The following is a 27797-nucleotide window of genomic DNA, read 5'->3' as shown; positions in this document are numbered from 1 at the left end:
TGGGGGATGGGCATACATTTAAAATGAGGAGAACCACAGGACCACAGATGGAGGGCTGGAAGGGGCCTTGGAAACACCTTACAGGTGGGGAATCTGCTGCCCAGAGAGGGGAAGAGGCTTCCCCAGAGCACACAGTGGGATCACAGATGGAGGGGCCTCGGTGGCCATCTTATAGGTGGGAGACCTGTTGCCCAAAGAGGGGAAGGAGCTTCCCTGGGGCACACAGTGGGATCACAGATGGAGGGCTGGAAGGGGCCTCAGAAGCATCTTATAGGTGGGGAATCTGCTGCCAAGATTGGGGAAGAGGCTTCCCGGGGCACACAGTGGGATCACAGATGGACGGGCCTCGGAGGCATCTTACAGGTGGGGAACCTGCTGCCCAGAGAAGGGCCTTCCCCAGGGCACACAGTGGGACCACAGATGAAGGGCTGAAAGAGGCCTTGGAAGCCATCCAGTCCAGAGTCCCCATTTTACAAATGAGGGATCTGAGGCCCAAGGCAGTCAATGGACTTGCCCAAAGTTGTACCATGTGTGTGGAAGGGAAAGAGTCAGGATCTGAACCCAGGGCCTCACACTCCACATCCAAGGCTCTTTCCAGTGAGGCACACTGATGGGGGGAAGGGCAGTGCACCCCATTATTACAATTGTTATTAGGACCCATTTCCCATGTGGGCCACAGGAGAAAACAGCCCAATAAAGCCTCTGTTTGGGAGCAAATATTTTGTTATTACGAAAGGCCTGAAGCAAAAACCAAGTGGGTTCAAAAGAGTGTGCTTTTGGGGAGGGAGGGAGGAAAGCCATTTTAATTCAAAGACACAAGTGCCAAGAAACTAAGACAACCAACATGGTAAACCCGGGCCCGCTAAATAATTTTAAATATTTGTTCTAATCATCTAAATCCCCTGCTGTTCTCGAGCGGCAAACCCACGCTGCCACTGGGCAAACGTCGATGTCTCCATGGCAAGGAGCATTCAGAGGCGGCAGCAGATGTGGGTGGGCCAGCACCGGGGCTCCCCGGCCCTTTGAACAGGAGGAGGTGATGTCAGAACGGATAAGGGGATGGCAGCCCTAATCCTCACAGCTACTAACAATGTAATTCCATTTCAGAAAGGGCTCTATCCCTCAGAATCACCCTGGAGTCACTGGTGGGGATCGACGGGTATTCAGCCCCTTCCCCAGAGTGGTGCAGGGATGGAGACGTGGGCAAAGGCCCCGGCCCACCTGCCGCTGTCCAGCAACTGGACCGCTAGCCAGTCGGATCAGGCCGGGCTTTGAACAATGGACATCCCAGGATGTGGAGGAAAGGATGCTGCCCTCTGGGCCTCAACACCAGACCTGGGGAAGCGAGGCCAATGAGTGCACAAAATTATTGCATAGGATCCCACCTCTTTAAAAACCACCACCCTTTTGTAAGGTCAGTCTGGCCTCCTCTTGGAAACCAGGCACACTAAAATGCACCTCCTGTTTAGGAACCCACCACCAACAAACAATGAGTCAATCAGGTCAGCTTTTATTAAGCACCTACTATGTGCTGGGCAGCACGCAGAGGCAAAAGCCAGAAGAGCCCCTGCCAGGGTGCTTACATTCTAAGGGGAGAGAGGGCTGTGGAGAAGCCTTTGCCTGGGCTCCCAGCACAGATTAGGGGATGGGACTGTAACCCCTCTCAGGATGAAGCTCCCTGCAAGTGTGGATGGCTCTTCATTCTATTTCCACATCCTTTCTCTTGCATATCACGGGGCTTAATAAATGTTTTGGGATTGGCCCTGGCAGATGAGCACAAAACAAGGCCAACAAGGGACCTACCAGGTGGAAGGAAGGCTGGCCAGACTGCCCTGTGGAAACCAGGAAGGCCCAGAGCACGCTACGCTGCTCACTACTGCACAAAGCCCCCTTCCGAGGCCTCTCTCCTCCCCACAGTGTCAAAGGGACTCCTGTGGCTGCCCAAAAACTCAGGGATGTGGCCTGAGGCCAAGAGGGCAGCCACGGAGGGTGGACGTGAGCGCGGAGGTCGGTCCTGGAAGGCTCTGGTCAGCAGAGATGGCTGAGGACAGCACTGGGCCGAGGCTCCCTGGGCAGAAGAGAAGGCTGAGGACAGCACCGGGCCGAGGCTCCCTGAGCAGAAGAGAAGGCTGCTGGGAAGAGCAGAGCCCGGTCATGTAGGGCGGACAATGGGCAGCGCAGGAGCGTTTCAGCCTTATCTCCCTTCTGTATTCTCCACCAAGGACAACAGTCTGGACTGGACAGAACAGAAACGGTGACGAGATCACGGCAGAGGATGGATGAAGCAGCTCATTCCCTTCTTGTGGATGAGATGGAAACACAATTGGACTCAGAACTGGGTGCGTGGCCACACCCCAAGGTCCTGTTAATGGTTCAGTGGCAGCACCGCAGGACACCTGCAGCGGAGGACCCTGGAGATCGGCAACACCTGTAAGGCTGCCCCAAGCTAGGAGTAAGAGCTAAGACAGAGGACGGACAAGTTAGAATGTCGGGATGGATCTAAGATGATGTCTGTGAAGGGCAAACGTGTAGAGTCCTACTCTTGGGTTCAAAAAATCAACTTTAAGGTGTGCCTAGCTCATCTGAAAAGGATCTGAAAGCCTTAGTGGACTGAGAAGTCCAGTGAGTCAAGAGGGTGACACAACAGCAGTCCCCAGAGCTACGGTGACCTTTGGTGCCCAGAATGAGGGAGGCGATGGGCGCTCTGGGCTTTCAGTCAAACCACACCTACAGGGAGAACTGGCCTCATCCTGCCAGGCTGTGAATTTAGGGGGGGATTCACAGCTGCCCCCCTCTCTTATCAGCACTTTTCTCACAACAACTCCAAGAGGTGGGCAGGCAGTGCATCAAGTCTGATTGCCCTTCTACAGATGAGGAAACAGGCTCAGAGGTAAAGAGACTTGCGTATGGTCACAGCTGGTTCACGGTCGGAGGCAGGATTCCAACCCAGGCCTCCTGATTATGGACTGGAGCTCCTTGTAAGGCCCTGAACCCCCTTTCCTTACAGACCTCCTTTCATGCAATGCACTCAGGTCAGTGCCCAGCATCCAGCGGTGTTCAGATAAGGCCCAGCTCTGAGGCAGATGCCACTCCAGCATCCCAAGAGATCTCATGTAGATACAAAAAGCCTGACTCCAAAGGGCGCATCTGCAGGCCCTGCTACAACCGCAAAGAATGGGATCTGAGAAAGGCCTCAATCCTCCCCAACTCCAACTTTGGCAGCGGCTACTCTGTTGACCACACCAGTAGCCTGTGGTGCTCTGACTCCTCTGGGGCTATGCGGTTGGCCCATTCCTACCACTGGACCACCACTGGACACGATGGAGAGCTTCAGGGTCATCAACAATCAACTGATATAATGTGACCCACAAGACGGAGGGCGGGGCATTTTCTCTGATCCTCATGATCTCTCAAACCTCTTCAAAATCAGAATGATGTATAAGAGGAGAAGGAATTTCAGCTGTCCCCACAATCTACAACACCAAGAACTCCGTCAAGATGAATGTGATGAACACATAACTGCAGAAAAGTTGCCTTGCTAGTGCCACTCTCTGCCCTCCAGCCACCACCAAGCTCTGGCAGGACTGCACAAGCTGAACCCTGGGTTGACCACAGAACTTGTGTCTGGGCCTCCTCCGCCCCTCTCCAACTGCTTGCTCAGTGCTGTCCCAGCCCTCAGCTACAGAACTGGGGAACGGTCCAGAGCAGGGTGGGGGCAGACACCAGAGTGTGGGGCACCCACAGCACTCCACTAAGCCTAAGGGAAAGGGGACAGGCATCCAACTGGGGATGGTTCTGTCCCTCCAGAAGGCACCAGGAGCACAGGCTGAGGCTAGTGAAATGTGCCTGTTTGGGAGGAAGTTGAGACAGCTTTGAGGTCTAGCCCCCAGGAAACTGCCATCAAAGGGAAAGGAGTCAGAAAGTGAATAATAAGCGGATATAAGGAACAAAGACTGAAATCACCCAAGACCTCAGGTGGAAGAAAAGTCAGTTAGACTCTGAACATAAGCAGATAAACCAACAGGGAAAATTTTAATAACAGAAAGAGATATGTAGATCAGTTAAGTGAGTCCAGATATCTACAAATAGATGACAGGAAAAAAGGGAAAATGACTCAACGCTCCATGAGGCAGAGGACCCTGGATTCCCAAGAGAGCAGGGAATCACAGCAGGATGTTTCTGAATGGTATAAAAGGGAAATAAGAATTTTGAAGACAGAATTTATGACCTGACAATTAGAAATAATTCACAGATGAGAAAAACTGGAAACCACAGAGGCAAACTTTACCAAAGAGACAAGAAAGGACAAGTGCTTGGGAACACCAATACGCAGAAACAAAGAACAATCTGGAAGAAAAGCAAAAAACAGTACTGTCTAAAGAAAACATGATCTCTATTCAAGCAAACATATCGATCTCAATACCAGGAAACAAATTAAGAATTATAGGTCTCTCAGAAGAACACAAGTCCAAAGACCCGAACACCATGATGCAAAAAATAATACAAGAAAATTGACCAGAACTTTTGAACGGAAAGAACAAAGTGCTAATCCATAAATTATCTCCAGAAGAAAGCAATCTATCAATACACACTTATTAAGTACCTATTACGTGCCAGCACTGTGAAGGATGAGAACAAATCTCTTCCCTGGAGCAGGATAAGAAAACAGAACAGTCCCAGAGCATTCCCCAAAGTGAATGGAGTCGGCCTGGCACAGCACCGCTCTCATCATTGAGATGAAGTGGTGACAGGCAGGCTTCCCTGCCTCAGAGGCCAACCATGAACAAGGGAGGCAGTTCTCACTCCAGACTCGACCCTAGATCCTTCTCCAATCTACAGCTTACTCTTCAGGGTGGGCACAAACTAACTAAATCCTTTCTCTGGGGAAAGAGGAGCAGGATGCCCTTCAGCCTGGCATCCACCTGATTCTACTGAACTGCTTACCTATCCCTAGGTGGAAGGGACTGTGCTAGGAACCAGGCAGGCATCCCCCTCTCTTGGCCTGGCTATCACAGCGGCCTCAGACAGTTGCCGGGGTGGCGGGGGGGTTACATTTTGAGCACAGGGAGGAACAAGGCTCGGACAGCCCCAAGGACTGGACTGGTGGCAAGCTCAGCATCAGACCCAAGCTGTCGGGCATCCCACCGACGATGCCATTCACCAGCTGGGAACATCTTGTCCTAGGTGGGGAGAACCAGCAGGCTGACTCCTCACACCTCCTGCGCTTGGAGCCACGGCAGCACACTCAGAGCCAAGCATCACCAGGCATGCCCCAAGGGCATCTGTGCTGGCACCTTTTTCAGAAGCAGCAGTCCACTAAAGCTAAGGACCTCCTCCAAAAAGGGAGATTCAGTGCATCCGGAAGGTGGGAACAGTGGGTGTTTTTCCAGAGGGCCCTAGTCACAAGGCAGATTACCCAAGGCTGGACTGGCTTCCACAGTGTTTGACCAGATAAATGTAATCTCAGTGTGGTCAGGGACAAAAGGAGGGTCACACGAGCTGATGTGTGTGCAGAGTGGAAAAATGATTTCATAAAACTGACAGCAAACAACAGCCTTAAACAAACAGCTGCGACTCTTCCCAAGACACATTTGACATCCTTTCCTCTCCTGCCTTGAGGAAGGACATCGAAAGAATAGCAAAAGAGAAAGATGATTACGGTATCTCTGTAATTACTGGATGACCCCCAGCCCCGCCTGACCCCAGGACTGATGCACCAGGATGAGCTTTCTTCCATTACAAACATGCTTCTAACAGCATGAAAGCCACCCAGCAGGATAAAAACACACCCACAGGGAGCCTGGGAACTTCTCATGGAGACAGAGTGCCAAGGGCGACCACAGCCCCCACTCTGAGTACCGGTGAGACGGCTCACATCCGCGATATCCTTCCTGCTGGGCCACACGGCAGGATAGGAAGAGCGCTGGGGAGTGTGTGTGTGTGTGTGTGTGCGCGCATGCGTGCATCAGAAAAAGGAATGTGTGCATGTATGTGCACATCAGGAAGAGAAGTGTGTATGTGCATGTGAATCAGAAGGAGTATGCGTGTATGTGTGTGTGCGTGTGCATCAAAAAAAGGAGTGTGTGTGTGTGCATGCGTGCATGTGTATCAGAAAATGGAGTGTGTGTGGGTGTATGCATGTATGCATCAGGAAGAGCAGTATGTGCGTGTACATCAGGGAGTGAGTGTGTGTGTGTATACAACTGTGTGCACTGTGTGGAGCATACATATGTACTGGGCACACTCATGTGTCTGAGCACATGTGAACAGGAAGACGGTGCACACATGTGCATGTAGACATGTGAGCAGCCATGCCTACCAGGAGGAGGGGGGGAAGAGGAGGGGAGCAGCCCAGCCACGAGACAAGGGTTGAAGCCAGCATTCCTGACCGCTCACATCTGCAGAGGGATCCAGGTTTGCATATACCATCTCACTGGATCTCCACGGCCGCCTGCTGAGGCAGGTGCTCTCACTATCCCCATTTAACAGACGGGCAGTCTGAGGCCCGTGTGAGTGAATCGACTTGGCCAAGGTGTCCCAGCTCGACATGTCTCCTGCAGGATGTGGGCACTGGTCTTGCTGATGCTGGGCCTGGTGCCTTATTGCCACAGTGGGGGTGGCAGCTCAGGCCTCTGGGCTACTTTTCAGGATTTTGCATCCTTCTAAAACCCCGGAGAAGTACATGCATTTGATCGGCATTCGCTTATTTGGAAAGAACTCGGTCATCTCAGGCCACACTGAAAGCCAGCTCTCTCAACACCAGCCGTCTTGACACCATCAGTGGCTGCAGGTTCAAATCCCAGCTCAGCTCCCTGTGGGACCCTGGGCCAGGGCCTGATCTGGGCCTCAGTTTCCACACTGAGCACTGAAGGCCTGCCTCGATGACCTCTGTGACCCTTCCCCTCTTGGCTGCTATGAGCCCCTCGGAATGATCCCCAGCAAGTGCAGGGGGTGGGGTCAGGAAGCCTTGCGGATTGGAAGGCCCTTCCTCTCTTCAATGCATCAGACGGTCTTAGGCCACACCGTGGATTCCAGGGTCAGCGATGCAGGGCCTACGCTGAGGTGAAGGCAGACGTGCCTGATGCCCCCCAGTTTACACAGACATGCCTGAACCTTTTCCCTTGAGCTTCCTGCCCTCCCGTGTCTGTCAGGCACCCACATGTTACTGAGGTCCAAGGCCAGCCGGCCCAGGCGGGAGAAGCGACTCTTGGGCCTTTTTCTGGATTTAACAGTTAATGCTCCCCCCTTCCTTGTCTGCTCCCTTAGCACAGTGCCAGATACACAGTAAGTGCCCAATAAGTGCTGGTGGCCTTCTAGTTGAGTCCCCCCATCCACAACTCAAACATTTATTTGGCGCTCTCTGAATAAGTCACACAAAATACCTGTTTTTGTTCCTTCTCTGCCTTTGTTGTGAGGATCATGAGCTGGAAGGGGCTTCTGGGCAGATCACAGCCTCCTCACCTGTAAAATGGGGTGCTTGGCCTGGGTGACTGCTCAGGTCTCCTCTGGCCTGTGCACATCTAGCACATCTGCTCCTCTTTCAGAGGGGGAAAACAAGGTGGCCCAGGGCCCAAAGGGGACTGGCCCAAGGTCACAGGGGTCGGGAGAGGCAGAGTTAGGATTTGGACCCTGGCTCTGTGACACCCAATCCCAAGCTCCTTCTAGGACCCGGACCCACCTCCTGGTGCCCGTGTGGGACTGATGTTCAACATGGCAAACCCTGTTCTGGAAGACAAAATGAGAGGTGGCGGAAGCCACCGAGAGCCAGGGCAGCAGGCCCCTGTCACCTGAGGGGGAGGGGTGACATGAAATGAGTGCCCAGGATGACTAGACCAGCTGTTAAAACACCCCCTACCCCCAGGCTGAAAGCTCTGGCCTGGGCTGGCAGAAGCAGCCCCCGCATCATCGGCCTCAGCCAGCTCTGCTTCCTCCTGCTGCCGCCTGCTGTTCCTCCAGCCCACATGCTGTAGCAGGGGCTTCACTGCTGAGCCCGGAGGGTCAGCAGTGCCCAGAGCCCTCTGACCCACATCAGGTTTCCTGGCTCCCAGGGTCAAGGCCTATGTCTTTACCCTCCTCATCACTCGTTCCCAAATTTCTCCTTTCTTCTGGTTAAGTGAAGCTCCTATCAGACACCTGTAGTCCTCTGTATCACGGAGAAGTCATAGCGAGCGAGGGGAGGTGCTGGGCAGCCTATGGTTCACAGATGGCACAGGGGAGCTCACCAGGATGCCCCCTCCACCCTGTAAGCCTGCGGGGCCCACCAGGTGCCCTCTTCAGAGTAGGATCCCCCAATCTCAGGAGTCTCTTAGGGGCAATGCAGCAAAGGCAGCATCTCAGTCAGAGCCGGGACTGGCGCTTGACACAGGATATGAGTTGTGTCTCTGTCAGCTTCGTGCGCCCCAGGCCACAGCCTCATCTGCCCCACCCTTGTTACAGCTCTGGCCCTCCATCAGCTCAGTGTATGGGCCAGGGATGGGCCTGGGGACCAATCACTGAAAGCAGATCTCTGGCCTCTCCTGGACCGCCATGATCAAGAGTGTGAACCTTTTCAGAATGCGGCTCCTAGCGCAGCAGCCATGAGGACACAAGACATGGGTTAAAATCTGAGCCTGGTTACCTCTGGGCCTCCATCCCCTCCTCTGTGAAATGGGAAGATCGGACTACATGATCTCCAAGGTCTCTTTCAACTTGTGGCCTAAGGCCATGCACTCTCAGGCAAATTTAGATTTCGTTCCTTCATCTAGCACTTATTGAGCACCTACTGCATACAGCACCAACATGGGTAATCACAGACACAATGATCTCAATCCAGGGCAAGAGAAACAGCCGAGTCTACACCCCGAACTGCCTCAGGGGCTAAGGCAGACACAAAGACGAAAGAAGGTGGCTGACCTCGGATTACGGGAGATAATAACAAAGTTTACCTACAGAGCTGGGGAATGGGTGGGTCAGGGAAGGCTTTGTGGGCAAATCCCAGGCCTGTAGCAGACAGAATGACGGCCTGAGCCAAGTGAGCACAGGAGGGTGGTCATGGCACCGGCCTGGATGCAGAGTCCTGAACCCTGAGCGCTAGGTGGTCTCCGTAAGTAGGCGGGCATGCGAGTGATTGCATAAGTGAAGTGCTGCTTACGTGAAAGCATCCTGCCTGCTCAGGACCGGGTGACTTGAAGTTGTAAGAGCCTGGGAGACTTGAATGGGGTAGCCGCAATGATCTGGGTGCAATGGGATGTGGAACAAGGGAGGCCAGGAGAAATGGGAGCCTGGAGGAACGTCAGAGGCGTCAGAGGAAGGGGGCGGGCAGAAGGTTCCTCCTATATGCTGGGAGATAGTGCTGCCCCTTGGCAGGAATGGGGGGCCACAGAAGCAATAGAAACAGATCCCAAAGAACAGCGTGGCTCCATGTTCTTCTTACACAGTCACTGACCCAAGTAGCTTTTAACGCAGCTCTACGCAGTGCTGAAGGGAGACAGACAACATGGGGAATCCAGCTTTTTATGTACATCCCCAGTGCCAAACGCAGACCCGAAGTGGGAGCTGAACAAATGATCGTTAATTCAGGTTAGAAAAGATGGGAGAACAATATGATGTACTGAGTGTCTTAAGTTCCTAATGATATCGGTTCTAGTTATGAAGGATAAAACATTCAGGAGCTCCAAACAGAAAGAACCAGGTTCAGTTCTTAGGTTGGGTCTGAGTGGGCTGAGAAGAGGAATAGGGGAATGGGGGGTAAGAACAGGGGATGGGAGGTGCCTTCCAGCTATGTCAGGGAAGAAGGACTAGCCTTGTCCTGCCTGGCTCCATGTGCCCAGGAGAATCTTCTCAACATCCATCAGAGCTCTGCCCAAGGGCATGAATGGGCTGCCTGGGGAGGTGGTGAGCTCCGTGTCCCTGGAGGCTGCCAGGAAGAAGCTGGAGGCCCCCTTATTGGGGATGGTTGGGGACAGTTTGGGCCTGGTGCCTCTGAAGTCCCTTCCTGCCCTTCGAAGGCCTAGCTGGGCCCTGTGTCCTTTTCGGCCTCTACTCCAGACCCAACAAAGCGCTTTGCTAGGATTCCTTATGCCCCGGTCATGTAGTGTTGAGTGTTTCTTCCCACTCCTCATGGAGGGCAAGGAGCCTTTTCTCTGTCCTTTATTGCCAGCCCTGGGCAAACAGTAGGCACTTAAGGAAAGCTTGTGGAGTAGTTTCCCAAGATCACCGACTCTCAGGGTTGGAAGGGGTCCTAGAGACCAATGACATCTACCTAGGAGTGGGTGTGTGTGGCTTCCTTCTCCCCTTACTAGACTGAAGCAGCAGAAGGACAGAGATGGCCGCTATCTGGCCTTGATTCTCCTGAAATCCCTCCCTCTCTCTGGGAGGCGAAAGGCGCAGACCTGATCTCTTCCCTGACTTCTGCTAATCCAGTGACCCCTATGGGGGCCCTACTCTGGTGTGACTCCACTAACCAAAAGGACCCCATGGCTACACTGGGTGCATTCTCCAGAGCTGGGTACCATGGCATGCTCTAATAGAGAAGCAGGCAGTCCCAAGAGCCGCCGGGCATGCTGCATCAAAGAGTCAGCCCAGGCGGCTCAAGACTTGTGGTCTGCAGAGTGTGGCTGTAAGCCAGCAGTAGCTTGTGGGTGACCAGAAAGCTGACCTTGTGGACACTGACCCCCAGAGCCGGGCACTGCCAAGGGGCGCTTCTCCCTCCTTTGGGAGGGGGCTGTGCTCAGGGGCGGCCCCTTGCCCTTGCCAACAGGCCACAGTCTAGTCAGCATTTACAGCAAGTGGTCCAACCCTCAGCCCTGGCCCTGAGCTCCCATTACGTCAACTCCCCCAACATCCTCTGGGAGGGAAATCACAGGGGCTTCCTGCCCCAGCTGGGAAAGCCAATCTATCTATCAACTACTGGCAAATAGGAAGAGGCCAGCGAAGCACTTTCCAAAGACACGTTGGTGGCAATGATATGGCAAGAGGGAGGGCTCCATTTCCATCCGCAGGCGCATGGACTCATGAGAGAAACAGAAGGGTCAGAAACCACCTGCTCCAACTCTTTCACCGCAGAGACGAGGAGACCAAGGCCCCAGTGAGGGTTCATCAGGTGACTTGTCCACGGTCACGAAGCTCGTGCAATCAGAAGGTCCCAGATCTAGGGCCAGCAGGCAGGGAAACTGAGGCCCACCAGTCCTCCAGCCCAAACCAGCACTTCTTTGCCCTTCTTATTCACTGGGAAGAATGCAGGAAGCCTTTCTTGAAGCAGGCGAGCAGAGGAATGTGCCCAGATCACAACAGAGATGCACATTTGGGCCCAGTGCTCAACCAGGGGCCCTTCACACTAAACAGAAGTGGGTGAGGGCCCTGTGGGGAGTTTGGCCTCAGGCGGGCTGGCCACCCATCCAGCTTGCCTGTGGTGGGCCAGGAGCGTCCCAAGCCCCCAGCGGGCCCAGCTCCCCTCTTGCTCAGCTCCAGCCCAGGCTGATAAAATACAGAAATGCTACTGTAACGCCTCCAGGCTTATTTTGACTAAAGCTTAGGAATGTAACATGTAAACACTGACTCCCATATTACACTGTGTTACAACTTGCATTAACAGCCACTGGACAAAGCAGCATTTTCCCAGAACCCTCGGACTGGGGAGATCTCTTGGGCGGCTTTGAATTAAAAAGTGAGAGTCCATTTCCTCCCATAAATCACAGTCAGGAGCAAAGAGGCGACTGACGCACTGCAAACCCTCGGGAACAATAACACAGCCAGGGATGCCCAGTGATAAAGCTTGGGGCGCAAACGACGGGACGGGTATTTTCTTGGAAGAAAATATACATGGCGTTTTCTTTCTTTACACAAAATGTTTGAGGTTGTGTCTTCTGGTCAGAAGAGGCACAGTGGATTCCGGCCACCCTCAGCCCTGGTGGGCGGTCTGCTATGGCCCCGAGGGCACAGGAAGTCTCTGAGGAGAAGCAGCCACACCGGGGGTCCTGGGACTCTGATTCTGCTGGCCTTTCAGTGCCCACCCCCTTCTCCTCATTCTTGTTCCATCCCTTCCTGTTGGCCACTTCCTGCACCATGCTGGCCCAGATGACTCTGGGGAAGCCCAGCACGGCTGCTGGAGGCCTCTGAAAAGGGGGAGGCAGCCCCAGGAGAAGGGAATGGATCCATCGACGCTGCAGAAACACGGGAAGATGGCCACCCAGACTGGACTGACATTTCCAGGCCCTTGAGGAAATAGGGGCGCAGAGCGGCCTGGGCCCTTGCTGACATCACACAGAATTCCAGAGCGGGAGCAACCTCCGAGGTCACCGAAGACCCAGCCGAAGACCTGGAGCTCCCTGACAGCAGGCACTGCCGGCTTCCTCTTTGGCCCTTGGCTCCCTGGCGCCTCGCACATGGGCCTGGGTGCTTGGCCCTGGGCAGCCTGGGGCTTCAGGGCCTCAGACAGGTAAAGGAAATGTTCAAGGCTTAATAAATGCCTGCTGGCCCACAGAACGCTTTGAGGTTTGCAAAGCACTTTGCAAGTATCATCTCATTTGATCCTCAAAGCACCCTTGGGTGGCTCCATTTTACAGAAGAGGAAACTGACTGGGATAGCCATTAAGTGACTTTGCCAGGGTCACAAAGCTACTCAGTGTCTGAGGGAGGATTTGAACCTGGCTCTTCCTGACTCTGTCCCTACTCTCTCCATGGTGCCCCTGGCAGCCTGTGATGCCGTCTGTCCTGTAAACCTGAGAGGGGTGCCTTCTAGGAGCAGAGGCAGGTGGGCATGTGGCCTCCAGAATGCCGGAAAGCTCACTCCCTCGCCCTGCAGAGCTCTTAGGTTACTCTCATCTCCAGCTGCAGCCCCACTTTGCTCCAGCCTTGGGCTGGATCCCCTGATAGCCCCGGGCGCACCCACCTGAAGCCAGCTTCCCCCTGCCCAGGCCCCCAGGCAAAGCCTCCGACTATGCTTGGGCATTGCTGGCAGCCCCTGCCTCCTGCACACTCTGAGGCCAGGTGGTACAGTGGATAGTGCTTGGCCTGGAGGCTGGAAGGCCTGGGGAAAATCCTGTCTCCAACATGGAGCTGTGTGACCCTGTGCAAGGCTGCTTGCCTCAGTTTCCTTTTCTGTTAAGCACAGGGGGCGGGGGGGGGGCTGTGCTCTGCCCTTTAATGTCCCCTAATCTTTACATAGTGTCCCATGGGGGCAGTCAAGGCTCTCTTCCAGTCTCTCACTCTCGTGCCTACGGCAGTTCCTGAGGACAGACGCTGCCTGGCCTACGTGTCCCTGGGACTCAGCTCAGGCCCTAGAGCACTGCTGGCACTTAATCAATGCTCTGATAGTCTGACTTGATTTCCAGCTTCTTCCCCTTTTACTTAAACAAAGCTCTTGCCCACACAGCTCGAGAGCCAGGCCTGCAGGTGATGGGGCAGTGAGGGAGGATAAGGAGAACAAATGCAGACTTAGTCCTCAGGGCCAGCAAGAGGCTGAGTCCCTGCCTGGCCCCTCTGCCCCACACCAGGCCCTTGCTGCCCCTCACTAGGCCCCTGCTCACCCTCACCAGGCCCAAGCCCTGCCAGGGCCCTGCTGCCCCTCACCAGGCCAAGTCCTGCCTGGCTCCTGCTGCCCTTCACCAGGCCCAAGCCCTGCCAGGGCCCTGCTGCCCCTCACCAGGCCCCTGCTGCCCTTGCCAAGCCCAAGCCCTGAAGATGGCCCCTGGTGCACATCTGACTGTAAAAAGCTTCAGCCACTAAGACTCAGGTGGTTTATTTAGTCCATCTAGGCCAGGAAGTCTCAACCTGGGCTCTGAACATGTTTTAAAAACAATTTGATAGCTATAGTCCAATAAAACTGGTTTCCTATGTATTTAATTTCCTGCACTGGGGAGGAGGGGCCTCAGTCTCCCCAGCCTGGCCCTCCCCTCAGGGGGTCCAGGGCCGCCCTGGTTCAGACTCCCTCCCCCCATCCCACCCCCCAGGAAACAAAACAGGACATGGCAAGAAGCAGGGAGCGAGTGCCCAGAAGGGCCTAGGCTCATTCCCCACCAGAGGCCCTTACTCAGTCCTCCTTCTCCTCGGCACAGCGGGACCAGGCAGGCAGGGGCACAGTGTGCAGGGGCCATGGGGGGTCTGGGGGGTCACCCTGGGGGACGGGGTGGTGGCAACACCTGGCCCTTCATTAAGCTGGAAGCAAGGGGCCAGGGGCTGGACTCTTGGTGAGCGCCCCCTCCCCAGCGGCCATCTGAGGGGGCTTGGCCAATTTTCCAGGTCCATGGACTGTCATGGGTTCTTCACCTCCCTGGGCTCCTTTCAAACAACAACGAGCATTTGCTGCCCTCTGGTGGATTTCTCATGAAATACCAGGCCAGGAGCCACCGCTCCCCAAATCATCCCCGGCTTTAAAATGTGTCTCAGTATCTAATGCACACTGGAGACAGAGAGACAGAGAGAGGCAGGGAGAGACACAGACAGAGACAGAGAGAGAGAAAAATGGGGAGAGACAGAGAGAGGTGTAGAGAGAAAAATGGAGAGAGACAGGAATGGACAGACGGAGAGATGGAGAGAGAAAAAAATGGAGAGACAGAAAGATGGAGAGAGAGAAAAATGTAGAGACAGAGGGAGAGATAAAGAGAGAGAAAGAAGCAGAGAGATGGAGACACAGAGAGGGAGAGAAGGAGGGAGAGAGAGAGAGACAGAGAGAGGTGGAGAGAGAAAAATAGAGACAGAGGCAGGGAGAGACAGAGACAGGGATGGAGAGACAGACAGGGAGAGATGGAGAGAGAGAGACACACAGAGAGAGAGACAGAGAGAAACAGAGAGAGGTGGAGAGAGAAAAATGGAGAGACAGAGACAGGAATGGACAGATGGAGAGATGGAGAGAGAAAAAAATGGAGAGAGAGACAGAGATGGAGAGAGAAAAATGTAGAGACAGAGGGAGAGATAAAGAGAGAGAAAGAAGCAGAGAGATGGAGACACAGAGGGAGGGAGGGAAGGAGGAAGGGAGAGAGAGAGAGACAGAGAGACAGAGAGAAATGGAGAGAGGGAGGGAGGGAGAGGGAGAGACAGAGAGAGAGGAGGGACAGAGAGAGAGACAGAGAGACAGATGGAGGGAGAGATGAAGAGAGAGAAAGCGACGAGAATCCAGAGAGAGAGAGAGAGAGAGAGAGAGAGAGAGAGAGAGAGAGACCCCCCCCAATGGAAGACAACAGTCAGGGGCAGAAGATCCTGCACAACCAGGTGGCCTGCCTGTCCTCGCCCAGCACTCCTAGGATGGCTCTCACTGAGTATCTGGGCTTGGAAAATGGGATGCTCTCCATCCATATCTACTGGGCTTTGGGGGGGGGGGCAGGTCACTGCATTAACCCTCCCTCTCTCCCGGTCCTCTGTCTCTCTCCCTCCCCTCTCTCTTTCCCTGTCTCTCCCTCCTCTCTCCCTCTCCCTCTCCCTCTCTCTCTCTCTCTCTCTCTCTCTCTCTCTCTCTCTCTCTCTCTCTCTCTCTCTCTCTGTATCTGTCTCTGTGTATCTATATCTCTCTCCCTTTCTTTCCCTGTCTCTCCCTCCTCTTTATCGCTCTGTATTTGTCTCTGTCTCTGTGTGTCTATATTTCTCTCCCCCTCTCTTTCCATCTCTCCCTCCTCTCTATTTCTCTCTGTATTTCTGTCTCTGTGTATCTATATCTCTCCCCTTCTCTTTCCCTGTCTCTCCCCCTCTTTCTCTATCTCTCTCTGTATTTCTGTCTCTGTGGGTCTATATCTCTCTCCCTCTCGGGAACTACGAGGCTGTGTCCTCTGGGAGAGTCTTGGGGCTATCCCCAGGCCTGCTGTCTGCTCTATGGAAATGCTAACATTGGTTGTTTGGCAATAGAATATTATAATAAAGAAAAGAATGTTTAAAAACCTCCCCAACATTTCCCAAGCATCTCTGTGCAGTGAGCCTCAGTGTCCTCCATAAGCATCATGGACTCCACAAGGGAAACTCCAAGACATTTCCCCAACACCTGCTGCCCACAGCGTTTTCCCCACATCACAGAAAAAAGCAAACCAAATCGACCTGCTCCTGGAGGTCACTTTTTGCTCTGAGGGTGGGTGGCCAAACGCAGCCCCACACATGCCCCACCATGTGCCCGAGGTCTCCCGTCTCACCAGGCTCACTTACGTTTTTCCTGGTGACGCCTTCAGCCAGAACAGGTCATCACTGGTGATCCCGTACTCCATCGCCCCCACCACCTGCCAGGAATCAAAGAGGCCACATGAGGACGCCACCACTGGGGGCTTTTGTGACTTTCTCAGAGAGAAAACAGTTTTTCAAACACAGTGCCTGGCACAGAGCAGATGCCATTTGCTGACTGACCCCTAGCTGAACAGAAACACCAAGTAGAGGGAAGCCGGCCTTTCCATCTAGTGTCTGCCTCCATCTTGGGCATTTCCTGCAGACTGGACACCCCTGGGGGAAAGGCCAGAGGTCTTGCGAAGTCCCCTTGATTGTCCCTTCTGCATCCCCCTTAGCAGCCAGGTTTCCCAGGGCACGTAGGTCTCTCCCAGGGCATATGGGGGCATGTGGGGTGGGCCTACATGCAGGCTCCTCTGGCACTTGTGACCCTGGTCTATGGGGACCCGTAACAAAAGGCCCCTTTCTCGCTACCTGCACAGCCCCCTTTCTCTTTGAATCTCCAAAATGCCATCTGGGGACACCTTTGAGAGAAGGGGCTTGTGGGCGGCAGTCCGGGATCACCAAGGGGCGAGGGTTCAGGAAGAACAATGAGTGAGGGCTCAGGCGGCACCGGGCAGTGCCAGGGGCAGTCTTGGGCACTGGCCCGGCATCTGAGGAGCTGGGTTCAAATTCTACTTTTGATAGTCTTTCACAACATGAGTATTGTGGAAGGGTTATACATAATGATACACATGTGGCCTATGTTGAATTGCTTGACTTCTTAGGGAGGGTGGGTGGGAAGGGAAGAGGGGAGAGAATTTGGAACTCAAAGTTTTAAAAACAGATGTTCAAAAACAACAAAAAAAAGTTTTTGCATGCAACTAGAAAATAAGATACACAGGCAATGGGGTGTAGAAATTTATCTTGTCCTACAAGAAAGGAAGGGAAAAGGAGATGGGAGGGGAGTGGGGTGAGAGAAGGGAGGGCTGAATGGGGAACAGGGCAACCAGAATATAGGTCATCTTGGAGTGGGCAGGAGGGTAGAAATGGGGAGAAAATTTGTAATTCAAACTCTTGTGAAAATCGATGCTGAAAACTAAATATGTTAAATAAATAAATTAAAATAAAAAATAAAAACAAAAAAAAATTAAAAACAAATAAAAAATAAATTCTACTTTTGGCTGTTATCTGTCACAAGAGGTATTTATCAAAGGCCTAGAATTGGAGCAAGCCACCTGGCCTGCCTTAGTTTCCTCATTTGTAAAATATCGTACCAGGTGGCCTGGGACGGCCCTTCCAGCTCCAGAAGCCAGGAATCCGAAAGGATGGCATTTAACAGGGGCCAAGGTGAAGTCTTACTCTTGGGTTCAAAATACCAACCTTCTAAGTATGAGATGGAAGAGGAGTGTTAGAGCATCAGCTGACCAAGACCCGGGCCTCTGGTGGGGCTGACCCCAATGGGGGTCAGTAGCAGAGGGTGGAGGTCTTCCCCGACCCCACCCAAACCCTAACACACTTGGAGCCTCTTTGTAAGGGGCACAGTGTCCAGCTGAGCAAGCAGCCAGCACTTATTAGGCACCTACTATGTGCCAGGCAAGCAGCCAACACTTAGTAGGCACCTACTGTGTGCTGGGCAAGTAGCCAGTACTTATCAGGCACCTACTATGTGCCAGGCAAGCAGTCAGCACTTAGTAGGTACCTACTGTGTGCCGGGCAAGCAGCCAGCACTTAGTAGGCACCTACTGTGTGCCAGGAGCTCTTCTAGGAGCAGAGGATATGAGAACAATGAAGACATGCATGCAAATACAGCATGAATATAAAGTGAATAAATATAAACATGCACAAAGTACATACGTGTACACATATATGTACATACATATACATAGATAGACCAACTGATTGATAGATGGCTAAATAAGAAGTTCTTAACCTATTTTTTTCTGGGCAGCTGGGTGGCTCAGTGGATAGAGCGCCAGGCCTGGGGTCAGGAAGACCTGAGTTCAAATCCAGCCTAAGACACTTCCCAGCCTTGTGACCCTGGGGAAGTCACTGAACCCTGTCTGCCTCAGTTTCCTCATTTATAAAAAGAGCCAGAGAAGGAAGCGGCAAACTGCTCCAGGGTCTTTGCCAAGAAAATCCCAAAGCAGTCTCGAAGAGGCAGACAGGCCTGAAGAGTGACGGAACGACGAAGATCTTTCCATGTCCTAGGCCCTTCTGGTGACGCCTACGCCCCTTCTCAGGATCATATTCTGTAACGCGTAAAATGAAACAGACAAGCTTCCAAAGAAGCCAACGATGTTGAGACGCAGTTATCCAGAGCCACCAACAAGGTCGCAGGCTGGAGCCGATGCCCTGAGGTCAGAGCGGGCGGGCCGGCAGGAGGGCCCCAGTGGTGAAAGGTTTCGTGTTCCTGAGCTGCGTCTCAAAGAAAGAAGGGGACTCTCTGAGGGAGAGATGAGGAGGGAGGGCATCCCAGGCAGGGGGCCTGGAGGTGGGAGATGAGAGTGTTGTGTTAGAAGAGCAGTCGGACCAAACGGCTAAAAGTAGGAGGGGGAGTAATGTCCGATGAGGCTGGAAAGCCTGTTTGGGGCCAGGCTGAGTCTGAATAGATAGAGGGGTTCCTAGCGGCGGCAGAAGCCACCAGAGCTGGTGGGGGGGGGGCGACGCTCTGGAGGGGGAGAGGCTGAGGCAGCAAGGCCAGTCGGAGGCTACTGGCCTTCAGCAGGTGGGGTGACGGCTGCGTCTGTGTGAATGGAGGGAATGGCTCAGCTGGGAGGGATGTTGTGGAGACAGAAACAGCAGGATTTAGCAACTGACTGAATTCAGGGGTGAGTGCAAGGGAGGCACCCGGGAGAACACTGAGATAGGGAGCCTGAGACACCAGAAGTTTAGGGGAATGTGTAAGAAGGGAGCCTTCAGAAGGAGTTCAGGGTTGGACATGCTGAGTTTAAGATGCCTACAGGCCATCGGGCCTGGAACATCCAACAGATCATGAGAGACAGTAGAGAGACAGCCCCACAGATGGCGATGTGACACTGAAGCTCAGAGGAGAGGCTGCGCCTGGATATATGTGGGGTCATCAGGACCATGGGAGCTGGTGAGGGGAGAGGGGAAGGGAGGGGAGGCCAGAGGGGATGGCAAAGGGGGGCGGCGGGGGGAGGGAAGAGGGCCCCACCACAACAGAACTGGATGGACCACCCAAGTGAGGGAGGAGGATGTGGCTGGGAAGCCAGGAAAGGAGCCCAGGGGGTGGTCAGCCAGGCGAAGCAGGAGGGGGCTCCCCAAGCTCAGAGAGGAGGAGAAAAGGGTGGCCAGCAGCGACCATGGCTGCAAGACTGAGGACAAGGAAGGAGGAAAGGCCTTTGGAAAGGGACTTTGGGTGGAGCAATGCGGCTGGGGGCCAGACTGAAGGGCTCAGGAGTAAGAAGAGGGGAAAGAGCCGGCCCAGGCCCCAGTTCCAGTGGCTGTTCAGCTCTAAGCTCGACTTCTTAGGAAGGACATGAATAAGCTGAAAAAGGGTCCAGAGGGAAAAACAAGAATGAAGGGCCTGGGGAGGAGCCGGCCCAGAGAGGCTGGAGGAGGGGCACTAGTGAGCTGTCTTCATGTGCCTGAAGGGCTGGCAGCTGGAAAGACAGAATGGGGAGCAACAACGAGGATGGGGGGCGCGGGAGATGGGGTGTGCTACGAGGAGGCCCCTGTGTGCTCAACGTCAGGGAAGTCTTCCTAACAAGGAGAGCTGCTCAAAGGAGAATGGGATGCTCTGACAGGGAGTGAGCTCCCCATCACTGGAGGTCTTAAGAAGATCCTGGATGACCAGTTAGATCTGCTATAAGCGGGGAGGGGATTCCTCTGGGGGTCGGGTTGGCCTAATGGCCACTAAGGTCCCTCCCAACTTGGAAACTATGAGACACTGAAGTTGGTAAGAGACTGGATGTAGGCCGGATGTCCTAATGAGGAGAGTTGCCCAAAGGGGAATGGGATGCCACAGCAGGTAGTAAGCTCCCCCTCCTGCAGCCTTCCAGCTTTGCTGGGCATGATATAGAGTGGATTCCTGGGCAGATACAGCTTGGACAAGATGCCTCAGAGGTGCTATGATATCCTAGATCAGAGGGGCTATGACATCCCAGGTGAGATTTCCAGGCCACAGTGTCCCAAGGCTAACCAGCTGTGCCCTCCCAGAGGTTCTGACTCCTCATCTTCCCTGCCCCCCGCCCTGGCACAGGAGCCTCCTAAGGTGGGGAAGCGCTCCCCAAGCTGGGGGGAGCAAGGTGAGGACAAGGGCACTGGCCTAGCCATTGTTTCCAAGAACCAGCAGAAAGTACTCACATCATCGGGGTACCTGGGTCTCCCTCCTGTGGCGAGGACAATGTGATCTGCGGTAACGAGAGTCTGGAAACAAAAGCGGAGCGCGTGTGAACTGACCACCAAGCACCAAGGTTCTGTGCTGTGTCCCACCCCGCTCCTGGGTTGCCACGGCGCCTCTGCCTGGGCACACTCAGCTGGGAAGAAGCAGGGGCCTCTTACCCCATCCCATCCCCCTCCTCCCTAATTCAGCTGCCGCCAACAAGAAGCTGCTGGGCTGGGCAGTGGTCAGACCACTCCTAGGGTGGTCTAGGAGTCAGCAAGCCCCAAGTTTGAATGTGGCCTCAGACACTTCCTTGTCGTGTGACCTGGGGCAAGTCCCTTCGGCTCTGCCTGCCTCAGTTTCCCCAGGGTGCCTGGGAGGCCCAAGCTTAAAGGACCCTAAAAACACCAGCTCACTGTGGTCAGCAGCTCACCTCTTTTCCTGCTTTGGTGAAACCCCGCACCGTGTGGTCATTCACAAAACTGCCTTGGATGTTGAAATATTTGACATTCCTGAAAAACAAAAATGAGCCTCTATGTTCTGCGATGTGTGAAGCCGCTTCTGTTTACCAGGCACTGGGGAAACAAAGGGAGAGGTGGCAGGTACTGCAGGGGCCTGCCCTCAAGGAGCTTACTGTCTTCCTCCTCTGAGAGGCGCATGTCCACAAGAAGTCACCGTTCCCCCAGAGGCTGGAGACAAACCAGGGGGAGGAGAGGCCATTTCAGGGCTTGACTCAGGGATTGCCCCTTCTCCAAAGTCTAAACCCCCAACTCTACCACTCCCCTCCCCTAAAGGAAAAGAACAGTCTTTTTCTTCCCAATTTTAATTTGTTCTTTTTCTAGCTTTTTTAGTCGCATGCCCAACTCGATTTCTTCTTTCTCTATTTTATTCACGTCAGCATTGAGAGATATAAAACCTCCCCTAAGAACAGCTTTCGCTGCATCCCATAAGTTTTGGTATGTTGTCTCACTGTTGTCATTCTCTCGGATGAAGCGACTGATTTGTTGTTTGACCCACTCATTCTTTGGGATTAGATTAGTTTCCAATTAATTTTTAGTCTATCTTTTCATGGCCCTTTATTACATGTAATTTTTATTGCATCATGACCTGAAAAGGAAGCAGTTAATCTTTCTGCCTTTCTGCATCAGATTGTGAGGTTTTTATGCCCTAACATGTGGTCAATTTTTGTGTAGGTGCTGTGTACTGCCAAGAAAAAAGTATATTCCTTTCTATCCCCATTCAATTTTCTCCAGAGGTCTACCACATCTAAATTTTCTAAAATTCTATCCACGTCCTTCTTTGTTGCTTATTTTGTGATTAGATTAATCTAGTTCTAAGAGGGGGAGGCTGAGGTCCCCCACTAGTATAGTTTTACTATCTATTTCTTCCTGTAACTCCCTTACCTTCTCCTCTAAGAATCTGGATGCTATACTGCTTGGTACATATATGTTTAGTTTTTTTTTTAATTTATGTGTTTATTTTTAGTTTACCACACATAGTTCTACATAATTTTGAGTTCCAGATTTTCTCCCCTCCCTCCCCCCTCCCTCCCCAAGACGGCATGGAATATCATATAACTATCATGTATAACTTCGCATTGAATTTATTTATGCACTAGTCAAGTTGTGGAGAAGAATTATGACCAATGGAATGAATCATGAGAAAGAAGAAACAGAACCAAAAAAAAAAAAACAACCCAAAAACAAAAACAAAAAGAGAAGCAAAAAAGGCAAGCATGTAGTACGCCTCAATCTGTATTCAAACTTCACAGTTCTTTCTCTGGATGAAGATAGCATTCTCCATCATGAGTCCCCTGGAGTTGTCCTTGCACCTTAGGTTGCTGAGAAGAGCGAAGTATGTCAGGGTTGGTCCTCACGGAATCCATATACCTGTGGCTGTGCACAATGTTCTCCTGGCTCTGCTCCGCTCACTCAGCATTATGTTGTACATGTGTACATATATGTTTAGTAATGATATTACTTCATTGTCTGTGGTACCTTTCAGCAGGATGTAGTTTCCCTCCTTATCTCTTTAAATTAGATCTACCCCAAGTTAAGTGGGCAGCTTACCGCCATCAAAATTTACCATCCCTTGGAAAGGAGAAGGAGAGGGTGAGCTGAGTTACCCAACTAGCTGGGTCCCCATTCAGGCAGCTCGGCTGGTCTGGCCTTCCTTCCTTCCCTCTTTCCACAAAACCTTAAATCCAGTTCACTCTAAAGCTCACAGATTGGACTGCAATAGGTCCCTGCCAAAGCTCCACTTAAATGCTGTATTTTGAGCCCTCCTGGCTCAGAACAAATGTCAAAGGTAACTGTCTCTCTTTGGAACAGCAATCCTCAGGGTCTTCCTCTCCCAGTCTGATTTTTTTAAATCCTTTTTTCTAATTAAAGGGGCCATCCCTTGACTCACTTCTTAAAGAGGCCTATCCACTGAATGGGTGTGACCTCACTCTAAGTGAGTACATGAAAAGGCCTGAGCCTACAAGGGTCAGGGTCTCCCATTGCATCCTGGGCCATCTCCAGTCATCCTGGTGAATATCAGGCCACTGGACCCAGATGGCTCTGGAGGAAAAAGTGAGGCTGGTGACCTTGCACAGCCCTCCCTCACACAAATCCAAGTCACTGAGAGTCATGTGATCATCTCCCTGATGCCACAGTCCTCTTTGAGAACGAAGGACAAACACAACAACAATTAGGTCTATTTTTGCTTTTGCTCTGTCTGAGATCAGGATTGCTACCCTGCCTTTTTTGCTTTTCAGTTGATGTAATTTTTACCTTTACTCTGTGTTTCTCTCTCTGCTTCAAATGTGTTACTTGTAAACAACATATTGTAGGATTATGGTTTTTAATCCACTCTGCTATTCACTTCCATTTTATGGGAGAGTTCGTCCCATTCACATTCACGATTATGATTACTATCTTTCTCTCCATCCTATTTCCCCCATTTATGCTTTTATTTCTCCTTTCTCCCTCCCCCCTCAAAAGAGTTTTGCTTTTGACCAACTCTTCCCTCAGTCTGCCCTCCCTTCCATCCACACCCTCTTTTTTCTTTCCCCTTTCTCCTCCTACTTCCTATAGGGCAAGTTAGATTTCTCTACCAAACTGATTATGTTATTCCCTCTTTGAGCAAATATGATGAGAGTAAGGTTCAAACAATGCTCATCTCCCTCCCTCCTTTCCCTCTACTGCCATAGGTCCTTATGCCTCTTCATGTGATGTAATTCACCTTGTTTGTCTCCTCCTTTCCTCTTCTCCCAGTACAATCCCTTTTCATCACTTAGATTTTTTTTATCATCACATCAAAGTCGACTTATAGACCCACACCCTCTGTCTATGTATACCCCTTTTAAATATCATAATAACAATACAGTTCTCAAGAATTACAAGTGTCATCTTCCCTTGTAGGGGTGTAATCAGTTTGCCCTTATTAATAACATATTGTTGTTTTCTTTCCTGTTTACCTTTTTATGCCTCTCTTGAGTCTGGTATTTGAAGACTGAATTTTCTGTTGAGCTCTGGTCTTTCATCAGGAAGGTTTAGAAGTCCCCTATTTCATTGAATGTCCGTCTCCTCCCCTGAGAGATTATGCTCACTTTCGCTGGGTAGTTGATCCTTGGTTGTGATCCAACCTCCTAATGTCATATTCCAATGCCCTCCAATCTTTTAATCTAGAAGCTGCAAGGTCCTGAATAATTCTGACTGTGGTTCCAAGATGTTTGGAATTTGGCTACAATATTCCTTGGAGTTTTCATTTTGGGATCTCTTTTGCTGACTATTTTACCCGCTGGTTCTAGGACCTCAGAGCAGTTTTCTTTGATGATTTCTTGAAAGATGCTCTGCAGGCTTTCAGGTAGACCAATAATTTTTAAGCTGTCTCTTCGGGATCTATTTTCCATGTTAGCCATTTTACCAATGAAGTATTTTATGTTTTCTTCTATTTTTTAAATTCTTTTGTTTGTTTGACTGACTCTTGATATCTCACAATCATTAGCTTCCATTTGCCCGATTCTAATTTTTAACAAATTGTTTTCTTCAAGTAGATTTTGTACCTCCTTTTCCATCTGCCCCATTTTGCTTTATAAGGAGTTGTTTTCTTCAGTCAATTTTTGTCCTTCCTTCTCCAGGCTATTGACTATCTCTTGCAAACCTTTCATTTCTTTTCCCAATTTTTCTTCTACCTCTCTTATTTGAATTTTAAAATCCTTCTTTAGCCCAAGTTTTTTTGAGCTTGAGACCAGTTCATATTCCCCTTTGAGGTTTCGGATGTGGATATATTGACACCGTTGTCCTCTTCTCAATTTGTGCCTTGATTGTCCCTGTCCCCATGGTAAGAGTCTATGGTCATTGTCTGTTTCTGCTTTTTGCTCATGGTGTTTGCCTATTTCCTGGCTTTTAAAGTTGAGCTCTCCTGCTGGAGTGCAGGGGGCACTGACCCAAGCCTCTTGTGCTGGGAATGCAGGACCTGGTCACTGGCTTTGTGTGCTGGGGCCTCAGGTGCTGGCAGCTGGGGGCTGTAGAGGTCTGGCAGCTTACCTGGTGCTGAGCTGGGGTCAGCAACACCAGAGCTCTGGGTGTTAGGGTGGGGAGTCTGGCTCCTGGAGGACACCTGCTCACCCAGGTTTCTTTGAATCACTGGGAGCTTTGGCTGCTGGGGGATGCCTGCCCGCTGGCACATGTAGTGGTTTTCCAAGTTGGAGTCTACTGGTTCCCCTGCCCGTGCCAAGGGGTCCTTGCCTGCTCCACCACCCTGGGGCTCAGGATCTCCCCCGGTGTGCCAAGGTGGGGCTTGCTGGGATTCCTCCTGTCCTGTACTGCTCCTCCTCCACCAGAACAAGAGGGGCCTTTCCCATTAATCCCCCAAGCTTCCTGGGCTACAAGACTGCTGTACCCCATCTTTCTGCTGGCTCAGCTATTCTAGGGTTTTTCCTGGGGTGATATTTTCTGAGTTTTCAGAGATCAATAAGGGAGAGTGAGAGTTACTTACTTCTTACTCCACCATCTTGGCTCCCAGAAGACCATATCTCCCCCAATAATTTTAAAGATTCACATCAGTCACCTTTACTGCTCACCAAGCTCCATAGAGGAAAGCCAGAATATTTCTATTGCAAGAGTAACTTCTGCTGTACTCATACTCTGGGGCCACCCTTGTCCAGGCAAAGAGACATCTGATTGGGGAGGGGAGAGAGTTGAGGAAAGGATGGGAACGGGGCATGACCCAAGAGGGAGGCCAGGGTAAATGTGTCATGCTGTGGTGAGGGCTAGCCTAGGAAGCCCAGCCACATCTGTCAGCCCAGTATGGGCCTGACTCTGAGGTCTTACAGGCCAGCACCCCCAGGGGTCCAGGTGAGAAGGCCAAGCCAGACCCCCGGGTCCACCCCCTCACACTCATCCTCCATCCAATCAGCCTCCGCCTCTGGTCAACCCTCCCTACTCTCCCACAGCTCCCACATCCATCCACTTCTCTTCAGCCACATGGCCGGTGCCCCAGCTCGGGGCATCATCACCTCTGGCCTCCGCACTGATACACCACTTCCAGGCTCTTGTATTAGCAATTTAGATTTGAAGATCTTTCCCACCCACGAATGGGCCGTGTGACCCACTTATGTCACAGGAAGCCTAAGTCGCATGTGGTGGGAAAAGCTTGCTGAGAGGAAATTGTGTCACAGAAAATGCTGAGAGAGCAGTTACGAAAGAGCTGAGGGAAAGAGAGCAAACGTGTGGTGGCTGTGAGCTTTTGGGAAGGCCTCAGGAGGGGGGCGGATGGGTTTGGGATGGAGCGGTTCTCTGCTGTGATGTTGTGGATCTATTGATTATAGGATCTGGTTATTTGGGGTCTGAATAAATGGCTCACTTCTTCCACTTTCTATGCAGATAGTCTCGTGTATTTGGGGTCTGAATAAATGGCTCACTTCTTCTACTTTCTATGCGGAGAGTCTCGTGTATTCTATGATACAGAACCACACGGGCACTCTGATGATTACCATCTATACTATCATTACTGCCTGCCTGATACATTTGGTGGAAAACAGGATGGGATCACAAGGCACAAGGTCTCTATCTGGAGGAAGAAGGGCTTTAGAAGAAGAAATGCTTATCCCAGAATGGGATGATGTAATTTATTCCTTCCTAGCAAGGGAACGGTCTAAAGGTACTGGTTTCTGTGAGGACTGGAAGTAGAACCTACAGAGGGGAGAACCTAGAGATTTGGAGAGGTGTTTGCGAGAAATTACAGTTAAGCCAGGGAAAGAATTTCCAATAGCAATCTCTAGACGAGTCTGGGTTTTACTTACAGCGTATTGTATTATGTAGAAAGTAGGGACAGACTGCCAAGAGAAAGAAATAAGACTCGGACAGTTACTGAAACAGTTAGCCCACATGAGACTATTTCTATACCACAGGAAGATGGGGACTCTCAGGTGGCAGAACAACAGATTATTGTTCAGCAATCTACTGATTTTGCTGTTAATTTGGCTAGAAGACAGATGGAGCCAAGCAGGTCAAGAGTGCATTTCAGTTCAGCCCAGGTTGAGTCTAACTGCTCTGCCCGTCTGGTTGCCACGGTGACAGGGGGAGAGTGTCTAGAGGGGATGATACAATATCAGAATCTGAGGCACAGATTGCTACAACGTCTCACACAGAGAATAAGATATCATTAGATCCTCAAACAACAGTGTGCCCCATACAGCAAAGGAAGCAAGAAACCCAAGATAATAATACAGCGTTCAGGGAGATGCTGCAGAATTTTACACAGCAGGAAATCACAGATATCTTGAGTAGGTTCACCCAGAGAACAGGAGAATCATTAATATCTTGGATAGTGAGAATCGGTGATGAAGGAGTTGCAGGAGTATCTGTAGATACTGTGGATTGTGTGAGATTCACAAGTATTAGTCAGAATTCTTTAGTACAGCAAGTTTTTAGGGATTATCATTTGCAAGGAGGTAACCAAACAACCAATCTGTTAGCTTTAGCTGCAGAAGGTTGTAATAGAGAGTATCCTGCCAATTCTATGTGGCCTACTGCAGATAGACCCTGGTATTCACTTAGAGACTGTATGAGAAAGTTAAAGGAGGAGGTAATGAAGACTGCTATTATGTCGGGGAATGCTGAAGTTTATTATGATACTCCCTTGGGGGTCTATCATAGGAATATGATAGTTAAGATGGCTCCCCCTGCTTATAAACACATAATTCTGACTCTGCTAATTGCAGAAGTAGGGAACCCTCTTTCAGAGGTGCCAGAGAAGATTTCACAGTTAAGTGACTTAGGAGACTGGGGAAGATATAAATTTCCTCAAGAGAGAAGAGTGAATAGCCAGCAGATTCAATGTCAGAAGAGTGACAAGAAAAGAAATG

At 51.6% G+C, this 27797-nt stretch overlaps 1 protein-coding gene across 3 annotated transcripts in view; it reads right to left on the bottom strand.

The window, feature by feature from the left end:
• The window catches only part of TXNRD2 (thioredoxin reductase 2), a 99388-nt gene that overhangs the window by 56461 nt on the left and 15130 nt on the right, over positions 1–27797 (bottom strand). For all 3 annotated transcript variants that reach the window (XM_036767746.1, XM_036767755.1, XM_036767763.1), the window contains exons 6-8: positions 20877–20955; positions 20425–20487; positions 16105–16175 (exon numbers count right to left, since the gene is read on the bottom strand). In XM_036767746.1, coding sequence (XP_036623641.1) covers positions 16105–16175; positions 20425–20487; positions 20877–20955 — 213 coding nt within the window. The remainder of the gene's footprint in view (positions 1–16104; positions 16176–20424; positions 20488–20876; positions 20956–27797) is intronic.

This window comes from Trichosurus vulpecula, chromosome 1 (genome assembly GCF_011100635.1).
Source record: "Trichosurus vulpecula isolate mTriVul1 chromosome 1, mTriVul1.pri, whole genome shotgun sequence".
NCBI lineage: Eukaryota > Metazoa > Chordata > Mammalia > Diprotodontia > Phalangeridae > Trichosurus > Trichosurus vulpecula.
This window is presented reverse-complemented; position numbering and strand designations above follow the sequence as displayed.